A 16564-nucleotide genomic window follows, 5' to 3' on the forward strand; every position below is an offset into this window, starting at 1 on the left:
AATTCAAGCTCATCTGAACTCCCATAAACCACCATCATTTCTCACGTGGCTTCTGAAGTAGCCTCCTCACTGGGCTTTCTATTTCTACATTTGTTCTGATAATTCATCATCCACTCAGCAGTCAGGGTGATTTTTTGAAATGCACATGAAATCATACACTCCAGAGTTGAAAACGCTTGAATGGCTCCTTATTGCCTTTAAGATAACATTTCAAATTTTAATTCTATTTATAAGGCCTCTGAATCTAGCCCTGCTTAGCTCTTCCTGTTTCTTCCTCTGCCACTCCCTCCCCCACTCCCCGCCCTCCCCCGCCCCCCGCCGCCCGCCCGCCCGCCAGCTACGGGGTCCAGTTTCTTGAACACACCAAGTTCTTTCATCACACAGGAATTTTGTACGTGCTGGACTCTTCCTGAAACGGCACTTAAAGATGACTTCCCTGAGCATCCAATTAAAATACATTGCCTCTGTTACTCTCACTTATAGCAAACCACTTTCAAGGCAACTGTTGATTTCTGCATTTGTTGACTTAGCCTCAGCTGGATGACACATCTTCATATTCTTCCCCTCTATCTTCCCCATAAACTCCATGAGAGGAGAGACCCTGTTTGTTTTCTTTTCTACTTTAGAACAAATGCACTTTAGTTGAATGAATTAATGAATGAAAAATTTGTCACCAAAATCATTTTGCCTATGTAGTGGTTAGGTGAAATAAAGTTTGATGTAAAGTAAAAGTTAAATGTAGTCTGCCTACAGAGAATGGTGCCAGATAAGTGATATCGTCTGAACTGTCCTGGCTCAAGACCAACTTTTATAGGGTGAAGAAATGTCTTCTGCCACCAATCTGAAAATAATTTAAATGAACCTAAATGCATAACTCATGCATGGGGTGGTAGAAGGATGTTCTCAGCTGGTTTGGAAGATGGTGGGGCAAGTTCTCCCTGCGAACACTGATCACCCCCCCTGCCCAGTTTATAGGCCATAATCCATGACATAGGGACATCAAAGTAAAAGCAGGTTTAAAAACTTCTCTGGGGAAAAAGCACAGTTGAAGTCATAGATAAAAATGAGATTGCTGAAAGCAGTAGACACACACAGTATTTTTAAAAGTTCATCAAACTCACTTTGTCAGGTCATGCTATGGATATAGGATACACTGGGCCAGGTCTCCTGTGGATATAAGAGGCACTGAGCCAGGTCATCCTATGAATACAAGAGTCACTGGGGCAGGTCATCTGTGCATATGGGAGTAACTGGGCCAGGTCTCCTGTGGATGGATAGAGGTGTCACTGGACCAGGTCATCATGTGGCTATGGCAGTGACTGGTCAGATCATCCTATAGATACAGGAGTCGCTGGGCCAGATTATCCTGTGGATATAGGAGTCACTGGGTCAGGTCATCCTGTGGACATGGGCATCACTGGGGCAGGTCATCCTCTGGACATGGGCATCACTGGGCCAGGTCATCCTCTGGACATGGGCATCACTGGGCCAGGTCATCCTGTTGATATAGAAGGGTTTTTCTAGTTGTTGCACACAGTTGTCCTCCTCTTTATTTTCCAAACCCTAATCTAGCAATAAATGACTTATATCTATACTCATATTAAAACAAGCACCTCCCAGTAAAGAGAGTCTGTTCCTTGCTACTATAAATCTCTCTGGAGGCTGAAAGTTGGTCCCTATGCAGTTTTCAACTACAACACTTAGATTTGGTCTGGTGGGAAAACAGGTCCATGTGTTTCTCCATTCCTCCATCTCTCATGGCAGGGATTCCCAGGTTTAGAATTCCAGAGATCAACAGAGTTTCAATAATGATGTGTAGGAATGGTATAGAGTTGCCAGTTGTTTACTTTTCTAAGCAAGAACATTTATAAAAATAACTATTTATCACCATAATTTTATAAGGGAAAATTATTTTATTATTGAAAGGGCCAGGAAAGCTATAAGCTCAGAACAAAGGACAGTATTTAAATCAAATAATGTTATTAATTTTTTAAAAGTACTCCATTCTTATTTTTCCCATTTTCCCATAAATTGGTGTGAACATTGGTAGAAGTGAACACCACTGTTCAATAGTGACTACCTAGCACAGGAATTTGCATAATATGTTGTCATTAGATTGAATAACCAACAGGTAATCTGGCATTCACCTAACTTTACCTTGCTTTTTAAGTTAATTATTTCACAAAATTTGTGCTTGATGGGTATATGGTAATTTTAGGCTTCTACTCCTATGATGATATTACTCATAATTTGTTTCTTGTTTTTTTCATAGTTTTAATTACCTTTGAGTCTACAATAAGTATTTCTCTTGTTCTCCTTAGCTTTCTGATTATCAAGCTGACTTCAGCCGGTGGTGGCACAAAGAGATGAAAGCAGTGAAATTTCCATCCCAGGGAACAATCTTTGATTATTATGTGGACCACAAAACGAAGAAATTATTGCCTTGGGCTGACAAAATTGCCCAATTTACTATGGATCCAGATGTGCCTCTGCAGGTAGGTGTGTGGAACATAGCAATTGTATTAGTCCATTTTCATATTGCTATATATATATTTTTAAAACCCTGAAACCGGGTAATTTATAAAGAAAAGAGGTTTAATTGGCTCATGATTCCACAGGCTGCCCAGGAAGCATGATGCTGGCATCTGCTGGGCTTCTGGGAAGGCCTCAAGAGATCACAGGGGAAGGGGAAGCAGACACTTCACTTGGCCAAGGCGGGAACAAGAGAGAGTGAGGAGGCAGGTGCTGCACACTTTTAAATGACCAGATCTCATGAGAGTGAATTCACTATCATGAGAACAGTACCAAGACGGATGGTGCTAAACCATTTATGAGAAACCGCCCCCATGACCCAGTCACCCCCCAACCAGGCCCCAACTCCAACACTGTAGATTACAATTCAACATGAGATTTGGTGGGGTCACGGATCCAAACCATATCACCAATATTCAAGTGAAGTGTGCTGATGTGATCCCTTTTAAAAAAAAAATCTTTTTTTTTCTTTCTTGCCTGATGAATAAGTTATTGTGTTAATATGCTCAGCATATGACATATATCACTGGGAGAGAAGAATCGCAGCTATAAGAATGCTTAGTGAAATGGCTGTTATATTTCTGCATCCTCTTTTTAAAAAATAGTACAACTTAAATCTGCAATAACTATAAAATATAAAGAAATAATTTGTTTATATTTTCCTAGAAACTTTGTGAGTTTGTAAACATTGAAGGCATATTTCTGTTCAGTGATTCTTACTTCTGAACTTATTGTAAATTTCTTAGATAGCGCTTTTCACATATAACTTTCTTCTTATACCCTCCGGCTATCAAATGAATATGTTTAATCTCCTCTTCTCACTGAGTCACGTGACAGCTGATGATCCAAATGAAACTTTCTCTCTTCACTGTTTCTTTGCATAGATTGCTCTTCTACATTTCCCTTAGATTCAGTTATTCTTTGATCATCTTATTCTGCCTCAATGTGTTTTCCTTTTCATTTTATTTCTTCCTCGAAATCATGTCATTCTGATTCATTTTGGAGCTTATTATTTTGGGAGTGCTGTATGAGTGGCATATAGGTGATTTCTGTGGCATTTATTAGGAGGCAGTTAGTGCCAAATAACAGAAAGCCCAGTGCATTCATTTCCTGGAGCTACCATAACAAAAGACCAAAGACCAGGTGGCGTAAACAGTAAAAACGAGTTTTTCTCTTAGTTCTAGAGGCTAGAAGTCCAAGATGGAGATACCAAGGGGTTTTGTTTCTCCTGCAGCCTCTCTCCTCAGTTTGCTGATAGGCATCTCTTGCTGTGACCTCACATAGCCTTTTCTCTTTGTGCACATTCATGGTCACTGTCTCCCTGTATGTCTAAATTTCCTCTTCTCCTAAGGACACCAGTCACATTGGATAAGGGCCTACCCTAATAGCCTCATTTTAACTTAATTATCTCTTTTATAAGTCCTATTCCCAAATACAGTCACATTCTGAGGTATGAGGGGTTGAGGCTTTAAGAGATTAATTTTGGAGGAGACATAATTCAGCCTGTAATAATGTGCCCTCTTGACTCCCAAAATTCAAGTCCTACTAACATACAAAATACATTCACCCATTCCAACAGCCCAAAATTCTTTTTTTCGTTTCTTTCTTTTTTTTTTTTTTTTTTTTGAGACAGTCTCGCTCTGTTGCCCAGGCTGGAGTACAATGGTACAATCTTGGCTCACTGCAACCTCTGCCTCCCGGTTTCAAGCAGTTCACCTGCCTCAACCTCCCTAGTAGATGGGATTACAGGCACCCCACCACCATGCCCGGCTAATTTTTGTATTTTTAGTAGAGACAGGGTTTCACCAAGTTGGCCAGGCTGGTCTTGAACTCCTGACCTCAAGTGATCCACCCACCTTGGCTTCCCAAAGTGCTAGGATCACAGCCATGAGCCACCACACCCAGCCTACCAACAGCCCAGAATTCTTAATCCATTCCAGTATCAACTCTAAGTCCCAAATATAATCCAAATATCATCTACATGATACATTTCATCTATCAATTCATGAAATAAATTGAGGTACAATTCATCCTAAGGCAAAATTCCTCTCTAGCTGTGAACTTACAAAACCAGAGAAGTTACCTGCTTGCAAAATACAGTGGTAGAACAGGCATAGGATAGACCTTTCCATTCGTAAAGGGAGAAATCAGAAGTCCAAAACTTAGCAGAGCAAATTCCTTTAGATTCTTAAGACTTCAGAATAATCTTCTTTGGCTCAATGCCCTATACCAGGGCCCACTGGGAGGATGGCCCTGCCTCTGGACCCACTGAGGCGGCAGTGTTGCCCTTGAGGGCAGCCCCACCTCCATGGCCTTGGGCAGCAGCCCTGTCCCTGGGGCACCGGGCAGTAGCATCCTAGCTCACTGACAGAAGTGGTGACCCCACTCCCTGAAAGTGAGGGAGAAATAGCTTCATCTCCCTGATCTGTACCTTTTGGGCCAGTGATGGCATCAGTGGATGTTCTGCTGATCTCTGAATTGCCTTTGGAGTTACTTTCCCTTTTCTTGGAGGTTAATACACATTTGCAGCCAGGTTGCTAAATTGTCTTGTCCTGTAGAACCTAAGAAGTCTTACCTTCCTTCATTTTGTCCTGTTTCCATCCTCTTTACCCCAAGCTGGCAATATTTCTGCTGGTATAAGCACATCTGTATCTCTGACTTCTTTTGAAATAGCTGATTTTGTCTAAGAATTACACCCATAATTTCTTTATGGAGTCATCTTCTGGCCACACTTTGGCTGGCCACACTTTGGTGTTCTCTCCAGAATACACTTTCTCATGTTCTGCATATGGAGAAGCTGAGAATTTCCCAAATCTTTAAGTTCTAGTTCCTTTCTGCTTAACAGTTACTTCTTCAATATGTCTTTCACCTCTTTAATTTTGCCAGCAATAAGGAGAAACTAGGTCACACCTTCAACACTTTTCTTAGAAATCTCCTCAGTTAAGTACTTGAGCTAATCACTCACAGATTTTATCTTCCACAGAACACTAGAATGCAATTCAGCCATGTTCCTTGCCACTTTATGACAAGAATTGCTTTTCTGCCAGTGTCAAGTAGCATGTTCCTTATTACCATCTGAGGCCTCACCAGAAGCCTCTTTAATGTTCATATTTCCATCAGCAATCTCTTCAATGCAATCTAAGCATTTTCTTGCCTGCGCCTTAAAACTATTCTATCCTGTTTTCTTATCCTGTTCCAAAGTCACTTCCACTTTTTTAGGTATCTGTTACAACAGCAGCCCACTTCTCAAAATCAAAATCTGTATTAACCATGATGAGATACCACCTTACACCTGTTAGAATGTCTGTTATCAAAAAGATGAAAGATAACAAGTGTTGTCAAGAAAAATGAGAAAATGGAACCTTTGTACACTGTTGGTGAGAATATCAATTAGTACAGCCATTATGGAAAACAGTATGGAGGTTCCTCAAATTAAAAATTGAGCTACCGTATAATCTAGCAATCCCACTTCTGGGTGTATATCCTAAGGAAACAAAATATCTGCACTCACATATTTACTGCAGCAGTATTCACAATAGCCAAGATATGGAGTTAACCTAAGTGTCCATCAATGGATGAACGGACAAAAAAAATGAGGTTCATACACACAATGGCATATAGGTTGAGCATCTCTCATTCAAAAATCTAAAATGTTCCAAAATTGAAAACTTGGAGGGCTGACATGATGCTCAAAGAAAATGTTCATTGGAATAGTTTGCATTTCAGATTAGGAATGCTCAACCAGTAAGTACAATGCAAATATCCCAAAACCCCCAAAAATTGAAATCCAGAATACTTGTGATCACAAACATTTCAGATAAGGAATATTCAACTTGTACCATTCAGCCTTTACAAAGAAGGAAATCCTGTCCTTTGCAGCAACTTGGATGAACCTGGAGTACATTAAGTGAAATAAGTCAGACACAGACAAATACTGCATGATCTCACTTATTTGTGAAATTTTAAAAGTTGAACTCATAGAAGTGGAGAGTGCTATGGTGGCTACCAGGGGCTGGAGTTAGGAGGTTGGGGAGATGTTGGTCAAAGAATACAAAATTTCAGTTAGACAGGAGAAATAAGTTCAAGAGATTTGTTGTACATGGTGACTATAGTTAATAACAATGTATAGTATTTGTAAAAAGCCATTAAGAGAAAAAATTGTAAGTATTCTTCCCATAAAAAATAAGCACGTGGGGCTGGGTACGGTGGCTCACACCTGTAATCCCAGCACTTTGGGAGGCTGAGGCAGGTGGATCACCTGAGGTCAGGAGTTCAAGACCAACCTGGCCAACATGGCAAAACCCCGTCTCTACTAAAAATACAAAAAATAGCTGAGCATGGTGGCATGTGCCTGTAATCCCAGCTACATGGGAGGCTGAGGCAGGATAATTGCTTGAACCTGGGAGACAGAGGTTACAGTGAGCCAAGATTGCGCCATTGCACTCCAGCCTGGGCAACAAGGGTGAAAATATCTCAGAAAAAAACAAACAAACAAACAAAAAACTATGTGAATTGTAAGTGTATGTTAATTTGCTGGATTTAGCCATTTTACAATGTATACATATTTCAAAGTATCACGTTATACACAATAAATATATATAATTTTGTCAATTAAAAATTAACTTTTTTTAAAAAAAAAGCATATTTTAGCTCTGTGATCCAAAAAAATTAATTATAGTTGTAACCTAGAGAAACCCAACCACACATACAAAGATGATCATGGTCATGTTGTTCCTGACAACAACCAAAAAAAGGAAAATTGAAAAACTAAGTTGTAATGTATTAGTAGAATGGAAATCTACACAGCAGTAAGCAAAATTACCTAGACCTAGATACACCAATATGAGCATATCTCAAAAGTATAATGTTGATTGAAAAAAGCAAACTACAGAATAATCTGTATATTCTGAAACTGGTTGCGTAAATTTACAAATAAAAATTCAAACAAAGAAGCAAATCTGTACAGTAGTCCCTCACTTATCCATGGCTTGGCTTTCTGAGGTTTTGGCTACCTGTGGTCAACAGTGGTCCAAAAATATTCAATGGAATATTCCAAAGATAAGCAATTTATAAGTTAAATTGCACACTGATCTGAGTAGCAGAATGAAATCTCGTGCCACCCCACTTCATCCCACCCAGGATGGTAACCATCCCTTCATCCAGCTGTCTTGGTGACCAGGTCGATTATTGTGTATTGCAGTGCTTGTGTTCAAGTAACCCTTCTTTTACATAATAATGACCCAAAGTGCAAGAATAGTGCTGCTGACAGAATCTATTTTATTATTGTTAATCTCTTAGTGTACCTCATTTATAAATTAAACTTCATCATAGGTATATAGGTATAGGAAAAAACAGTATACATAGGGTTCTGTACCATCTGTGGTTTCAGGCATTCTCTGGGTGCCTTGGCACATACCTCGCCAAGGTTAAAGGAGGACAACTATATTAGTTTGCTAGGGCTGCCATAACAAAATCCCATAGACTGGGCAACTTCAACAACAGAAGTTTCTTTCTTCACAGCTCTGGAGGCTAGCAGTCCAAGCTCAAGGTGTCAGCAAGTTTGGCTTCTCTTGAGGCCTCACTCCTCATAGCCACTTTCTCTCTGCATCCTCACATGGCTTTTCTCTGTGCATATGTATCCCTGATGTCTCCCTGTGGGTTCAAATTTTCTTACAAGGACACCTATCAGATTGGATTAGGACTCAGTCTAATGGCTTCATTTTAACTTAATCGCCCCTTTAAAGCCTCTGTCTCCAAATACAGTCTCATTCTGAAATACCGGGGTTAGGACTTTATGACATGAATGTTGTGGGGACACAACATTATCAGCCTGTAATATTACTCCAGTATGACTTCATCCTAACTCATTACATCTGCAGCAACCCTATTCCTAAATAACATCACATTCTGAGATACTACAGATTAGGACTTGAACATAGAAATTTGGGGAGGAGACAGTTCAACCCCAAACAATGAGGAAATTTATTATTTCACAAACAAGGAATTCAGAGGTCGAATAACCACAATGCAGATTAATTCTGTGACTTGGCGGCATCACCAAGGATTCTGATCATCCCATCTTTCTGTACTGCTCTTCTTAACATTGACTTGAATTTAAGACAGCCATCCCTTTTGTCTCAAGATGTCTCTAGTGGTTCCAGAAAACAACTTCAAAGGAGGCAGGGACTTTCTCCTATCTTTTTATTAAGAGTGAGGAAACCTTCCTCAGAAGTCTGGAGCTGACTGCCTCCTGCATCTAATTCTGCAGACTGGGCCATGTGCCACCTCTAATCCAGTCTCAGGCCTCGGTAGCGGGGCTGCCGTGATGGGCTTTGATGAGTCCTCACATCCTGCAGGAGCCAGGCAGAGCTTCCTGTGGAGCACATGGCTGTGTGGGGGAGGGGTGAGGACTTGGACAAAGTGGGGTCTTTCCCAACAAAGAAGAAGCAGGGAAGGCTAGGCGCAGTGACTTACGCCTATAATCCCAGCGCTTTGGGAGGTCAAGGTGGATTGGGTCACCTGAGGCCAGGAATTTGAGACCAGCCTGGCCAACATTGTGAAATCTCTTCTCTACTAAAAATACAAAAAATTAACTGGGCGTGGTGGCTGGTGCCTGCAGTCTCAGCTACTTGGGAGGCTGAGGCAGAGAATCGCTTGAACTCGGGAGGCAGAGGTTGCAGTGAGCCAAGATCGCGCCATTGCACTCCAGCCTGAGCAACAAGAGCGAGACTCCATTTCAAAAAAAAAAAAAAAAGAAGTCAAAAGTGTCTGCTCCGTCTACTTTATCTATTTGAAAATCTTGCTTTTTGTTCAAGCTACCTAGAATTCAGCTATCTACAAGTATGATCTAGCTGGTTGAAGGCTGAGAACATGTAATCAACCAAGAACTGCTGAAGACCTGAAAACTGCTATCACAAGGTTGATGCACCTTAGTGATGATATCTTGTATTCAACAGAGAACCTATGAGCAGTTTGTGCTCTTTCTTTCCACACAGTTGTACCAAATGTGATTACTTAATTAACAGCATCTTAATATAGTGGAAGATAACCATAGAAAGTCAATAATAATAGAAATACTAATATTATGCTGTTATATGTCAAGCGCTTTACTGAATGCTGTACATAAAGCAATCCTTATAGCAACCTTCTAAGGCAGGGACTGTCACTAGCTCCCCCCCCCCCCTTTTTTTTTTTAAACATATGGAGAAACAGGCACGAAGAGAAGAAATATATCCACAGCTATACAGGTAGTAAGTATAGGATGACCAACAGTTCTAGTTTGACTGGGATTAAAGGAGTTTCGGGAACATTGGACTTTAAATTTTAAAACTGGGAAATCCCTAGCAAACTAACAAGAGTTGGTCACACTAAAACAAGCAAAGCAGGATTCACAGCCAGGCAGCCTGGCTCCAGAGTCCATGCTCTGAAGAGCATTCTATGTGTAGATAAGAGAGAGGTCAGGCTCTGACAGACTTGGGTTTGAATCGAAGTACTGCCACTTACTAGTAACCATGACCTTGACCAAGTCGGTTATGTTCTTTTAGCTTTAGTTTCATCACCTCTGAAATAAAAATAGCAACTGTCTTTATAGATTTGTTATGGGTGTCTTATGACATTATGCATGTAAAGTGCTTAGCATGGTACCTGCCACACCTACATACTCATTTCTCAGTAAGTGTGAATTATTGGTATCAGTATGTGAAAAAAGGCCAGCAGACAAATTTAAAAGCAAATGATGACAACTAGCAGCAAGAAAGGAGAAAAAAATATGAGATGCAGCTCAAATGTTTATTAAAGAGTAGTCTAGAACTGTTTAGTGTAGCATAGAACAGTTCTGTCTTTTAGTAAACCCTAAGAGTATCACTGAATTAAAATGAAGTTCTAGAGTACATGTTCAGTCATGAAGATGATCTTGAATTGTGTATAAAATATTCAGTTGGGTCAGCCTTGGTGGCTCACACCTGTGATCCTAGCACTTTGGGGTGCTGAGGCAGGTGATCGCTTCAGCCCAGGCGTTTGAGACCAGTCTGGGCAACATGGCAAAACCCTGTCTCTACAAAAAATACAAAATAATTAGCTGGGCATAGTGGTGCATGCCTGTAGTCCCAGCTACTTGGGAGGCTGAGGTGGGAGAATAACCTGAGCTCAGGAAGTCAAGGCTGCAGTTAGCCATGATCACGCCACTGCACTCCAGCCTGGGTGCAGGAGTGAGACCCTGTCTCAAAAAAAATAGTCATTAAAAAAACTCATGATGGGCTGGGCACGGTGGCTCATGCCTGTAATCCAAGCACTTTGGGAGGCCGAGGCAGGGAGATCACAAGGTCAGGAGATCAAGACCATCCTGGCTAACACGGTGAAACCTCGTTTTACTAAAAATACAAAAAGTTAGCCGGGTGTGATGGCAGGTGCCTGTATTCCCAGCAACTTGGGAGGCTGAGGTGGGAGAATAACCTGAGCTCAGGAAGTCAAGGCTGCAGTGAGCCATGATCACACCACGGCACTCCAGCCTGGGTGAGAGTGAGACTCCATCTCAAAAACAACAACATCATAAAAAACAAAAACCTCACAATATTCCATTGTGTTTAGTATATGCTAGCCAGGTAGAGAAGAATTTCATCCATTATAGACTTTATGTGGATTTCTTACAAACAATATGAATCTTGCAGGTAGATTCTCCCCTCCTTTTAAATTTGAACACCAAGAAATGCAACAAATCATTAATTATCTTTTGTATTTTGTGTTTTGTTTTGGTGCCAAAACCCAGAATCACCTATCTTTTAATCACTGAGCAAAATTCTGTTTACTGCATATCTATATCTACTTCTTGTTCTGATCTTACATTGTAATGTGTTCCCTGAGTTTGATTTTTATTTATTTGTGTTCCTGTAAGCCACTTCAAATTGTTTGTAAAGTAATATAGTGCATAAATAGCCAATTTTTGAAACATAAAAATTAAGTTTTAGTTTTTAACAAAGCAAGGCATGATATGTTTCAAATGTGTTTTGGTTTCTTCATATTCCATTTAAAAGCCATCATTTCTCCCTAAACTGGTCTCTTCCCACACTGAACTCTTTTAGCATGCTGAATCATTTAGCCATTTAATCTAATGAGGCCAAGGAATTGGTCCCAATTTTCGTTTGTGTGTGTCTTGACTTCTCGAACATTTTCTCATCTCCTAAAATGTTGTAGATAGTTTCTTATATGTTTACTGTATTCCCTTCTGTGCTTACCACAATGTTGGGTAGAGTAGGTATTCTGAAATAAGGAGCCTTGGGGGCTAGTACTTAATTTGGAAATGATAAATCAGTTGTTTACTTTATGGTACGTTGATGGCATTATCTAATTGCTCCCCTCAAGCTACAAAGTCTGAACAATGACCATTCAAAACTGAAAATAAGGTGGAATCTCTCCCACTGGGTGCTAATCTGAACTATGAATTATTTGGATCTCAATTCTAAAGTGACTGTGTTGAGTTTGATAAATAATTTTGAAATGCCTCTCGCTCGCGTGAGCTTGCTCTCTCTTTCTGATTTTTGTTCCATTCTGTTTCTCCTCCCAGACAGTTCTGGTTCACACATCAGAGACAACTCGTCTTAGATATTTCATGGAGTTGTTGCTTGAGAAAGGAAAACCTCTAATGCTAGTAGGAAATGCAGGAGTGGGAAAAACAGTCTTTGTAGGTGACACATTGGCAAGTCTCTCTCAGGATTACATAGTATCACGTGTGCCTTTCAACTACTACACAACATCCGCAGCTCTGCAAAGTAAGTGCACCTGTTTATTTTCCAGAAACAAGGGATCAAAAATCATCAAGGTGGGAACATGTGGCCCAAAAGACTCATAATACCTTTCCCTAGAATTTAGAGTTGTTGCTTGGGCCTCAGATGAATTTGTACTTATCATCCTTGTTAAATATACGTTCTTTAAATATTGTTGTGATTTTGGCTTTTTATGTCACTCATGGCTTTATTTGGGTGATTATGCTTTAGAGCAGCAAGAATATACATCAGTAGTGTTAATTTGGTACCTCAAAACCACTGGTTACCTTTAATTGCATGGAGTCTTACCAATATAAGGGTACACTCAAGGAGGTATGTTCTGGCTACTTTTTCAAGTAAGAGATTATTTTAGGATAAATTCATTAAAACTGAGTAAATGACAGAACCAAGAGGCATTAATGAAATCTTAAAGTCACTAGAACTAATTTTGAAGTACTGAATAACTAATCAATGTAATCAAAAGAACCTCACAGATCTGGGGCATTCCCAGAGTTAGGTAGGGTGAGCAAGAGACATGGGAAGTAGAGGGGAAATCACAGAGCTGATGTTGGAAGGCCAGTCACTCTCCAGCAGAGAAAGGGGGCTCTGTTGGGGGGCAGCCAAACTTTCTGATGTCCAATTGTTTATTAAAACCATTGAGTTGTCCTGAATGTGGGTTTCCGAGGTGTCTGTTTATATGTGGATATATGTTGTTTTCTTAGCTATATCAGTGGAGACTAATAATACTAAAAAATACAAAAAACTAGCCGGGCGAGGTGGCGGGCGCCTGTAGTCCCAGCTACTCGGGAGGCTGAGGCAAGAGAATGGTGTAAACCCGGGAGGCGGAGCTTGCAGTGAGCTGAGATCTGGCCACTGCACCCCAGCCTGGGCGACAGAGCGAGACTCCATCTCAAAAAATAATAATAATAATAATAATACATTTTCTTACTCATTGACATCATTAACAGCCAATAGTGATTTTTCTATCAACTTTTTATTAGTCATTTCATCTTATCTTTATGAATGGAACCCTTAGAAAGCCAACTCAAGCTAGGTGTGGTGGTACATGCTGGTAGTCCCAGCTATTCAGGAGGCTGAGGTCAGAGGATTGCTTGAGCCCAGGAGTTTGAGTCCAGCCTGGGAAATGTATTGAGATACCTGTCCCCCAAAAAGAGCCAGTTATTTCATTCATCTCTTCAGAAAATACATATTATTTACCTACTTTTGCCCAAGCATTGTGTGGGGTATATGTTTTTCATTTGCAGATATGAAAGAAAGACTCTATGATTTATAAATGGAAGATTAGACTACAGTTCAGTAGTTGAACAAATTACTTGACTATGATGTGAGGGCATCTTGCTAATTCCTAAAAGGAATACAGGCATGAATAAGATTTAGAGATGGCCTATTGGTATGAGGAGTAGAAAGAGCTATAGTTGTCAGTATACTTGTACAGAGAATTATGGTTTCAAACATTTGAGCTGGGGTGACAGATGGGCAAAGAAGAAGATTAGGATAGAAGGACCAGCTTAAGGAAAGACATGGAAGAGAGAAAATTGTGGGACACAGTCAATGAATTGAATCCTTGTGATGCCTGTAGCATGGTGATTGGGTGGAAGATATGGAAAAGGCTAAGCTATTGATGTGGAGTTATACTGCAGATAGGGTGACCACCTATCCAGTTCGCCAAAAGACCAAAGTATTTTCTGGAACGTGGGACTTGTAGTGTTAAAACTGGGACAGTCCCAGGCAACCACCGATGGTTGATCACACCAACTGGAGAGAATGCTGAGACACAAAATGAGGGGACTGTGAACCATTGATAGGGAAGCAAGTAACTGACAAGGTGGGCACTGTCTTTTGAGAAGAGAGATCTGAGGTGGGGAGATCAGTCCCCTTGAGTAGTATAAGAGCTATATGTAATGTGACCCTGGACCAGAGTTGTAGAAAAGGAGGTGGCAAGTTGGGAACATATGGAAATGACATGAAGTACCATTTATAGGCTGTGGTTGGAAAACATGGGACTAGGAGAGAGAGATTACTGGGAGGCTTTGCATCTGGCTGACTGGGCGTGTTAACCCCATAAGCAAGAGCACAGAGGCAAAAGGGAAGAGGCGAATTATGAGTGAGGAAGAGAAGACGTTAAGCTGAGTTGGAAAAGAGGCAGATTTAGTGTTGGCTGAACGTTGGATGGTAATGGCTAGTAAGAATTAGTGCTCAGCAAGTGTTTGGAAATGTGGGTCTGCCTCTTGGAAAAGGTGTTTATTTATTGTATGATTCTTTGTTCATTCATTCATTTGTTTGCTCATTTTAAAAAAGTCTTTGTTGTGGCCATTGTCGGTGGTATAGCAATGAATATGACATAGTTCCTTGGTCTCAAAATACTTACAGTCTGTTTGGAGAGTCAACAAATAATTAGGTACTACATCTCAGACACACACTGTTCTGGATTTCCTTCACCCAGGACTTTAAAAAATAGACACAAAGTTATATAGACACAGGAAGAAATGTAACTTTATTTATACACGGATGGTGTCTACATTGTGGATAGTGTCTACGTACACTGTTCTTGTGCTTCTGCACTCCAGCCGCCTAAGAAGACAGGTATGGGAGACTTTCCTGAGCTGTTCCCAGACTCTCCTGCAGAGATGATAAGAGAAGAGAACTGAGAGACCAGGCCATAGCTGGACTAGCAGTGGCCATATAGAATGGGCACAGGGGAGGAAGTACACAGATCAGGAGTTGGGTTGTTTCAGCTGTGATGGACAAGGTGATGTCGTGCTGCACATGTTGCAGTCTCCATAAAGGAGAGGTGGAGTGACTTCTGGCAACAGGAGGCAGATTGGCAGGAGAGCATGACACAAAAGGAGGGGGCCAGAGACACATGTCAGGTCTCTTAACCTATGAAGAGGTGATACCTGAAACCATGGGGTAGATGAAATCAACAGAAGAAGGTAAGAACAAAAGAAAAATGACTAAACAGAACATTTACATTCTATTGATCGGTGGACAGAAATATATGTTTATTTCAGAAATTCTTGAGAAAACCCTAGAGAAAAAAGCTGGTCATAACTATGGTCCTGGAGGAAATAAAAAATTGATTTATTTTATCGATGACATGAACATGCCTGAAGTGGACTTATATGGCACTGTTCAGCCTCACACCCTGATCCGGCAGCATATTGATTATGGACATTGGTAAGCAATTCTCTGTAGTTTACTCTCTCCCAAAATCTAATAATTATTATGGATAATAATATTTATCCATATTTATTATGGATAATAAAATTAAAAAATATATTATGAATAATTATTATGGATGAATTCAAGTGGAATTATCACCAGTTTCTTCTAAGGAATATCTTTTGGGTTTACTTTGTATCTCTTTTCATCATATTAAATGGAATAGTTTCCCTTTGTATCTTTGGAAGATTGGATTGAAAAGTATCTCAGAAATGTTAAGACTGTCCAGAAATCATGTCCTCTTTAAGTGTTAACTCACACCAAATTATTTAAGAGAAACTTGATCTGATTTGGCAGGGTGTAAATGTTTGGGCACTGTAGTCATCAATCCCTGACAGTTAACTATAGGGACAGCCCCCAGCCCATCCACTGGAGTCTTGCTGTGGATACAAGATAGCTTCTACAGAGTAACATGAGAATCAATAAGCAGTAATAGTTTATATTGATGCAGCTCTTGATCTTGATTTTTGCATCAAAGGAGTTAAGTCACCTTCAGTTTTTTGAGCTTCAGTTTTGATGTCTCTCAAATAAGGCTCACAAGGTCAACCTCACAGAGTGATTATAAAGATAAGGAGATAATCTGTGATGAAGTCCTTTATGAACTGTTATATTTTGTTGTTTTGTCATCTCCAGTTTTTGGATTTAAGGTTCTATTTTCTGTCTTTCAGGTATGATAGACAGAAGTTGATGCTTAAAGAAATCCACAACTGCCAGTATGTCGCCTGCATGAATCCAATGGTGGGCAGCTTCACCATCAATCCTAGGCTACAGGTAGGGTGTTGAATACTGCACTCAAAAACTGTAGATCTGTATTGTATTGCTTTTGAGTACAGATTAGGATTCCTATGGGACATCTGATTAAGCATGTTTTTCATGGCAGCTGTACCATATTTTATTCCCACTAACAATAGACAGGGGTTCTAATAAGCCTTTTTGTTTTAATTAGTAGACTTTACTTTTTATATCAAAGTTTATAGCAAAATCAGCTGGAAGTACAAATAATTCCTATGTACTCTCTTAATGCCCCCACT

General features: G+C 40.2%; 1 protein-coding gene across 1 annotated transcript in view; it reads left to right on the forward strand.

Moving 5' to 3' along the window:
• Nucleotides 1-16564, forward strand: part of DNAH11 (dynein axonemal heavy chain 11) — a 410596-nt gene that overhangs the window by 212248 nt on the left and 181784 nt on the right. Inside the window, exons 46-49 of the mRNA XM_031665316.1 lie at nucleotides 2322-2495; nucleotides 12092-12296; nucleotides 15323-15488; nucleotides 16202-16304. Of these exons, the coding sequence (XP_031521176.1) occupies nucleotides 2322-2495; nucleotides 12092-12296; nucleotides 15323-15488; nucleotides 16202-16304 (648 nt within the window). The remainder of the gene's footprint in view (nucleotides 1-2321; nucleotides 2496-12091; nucleotides 12297-15322; nucleotides 15489-16201; nucleotides 16305-16564) is intronic.

The sequence above is a fragment of the Papio anubis genome, chromosome 4 (genome assembly GCF_008728515.1).
Source record: "Papio anubis isolate 15944 chromosome 4, Panubis1.0, whole genome shotgun sequence".
NCBI lineage: Eukaryota > Metazoa > Chordata > Mammalia > Primates > Cercopithecidae > Papio > Papio anubis.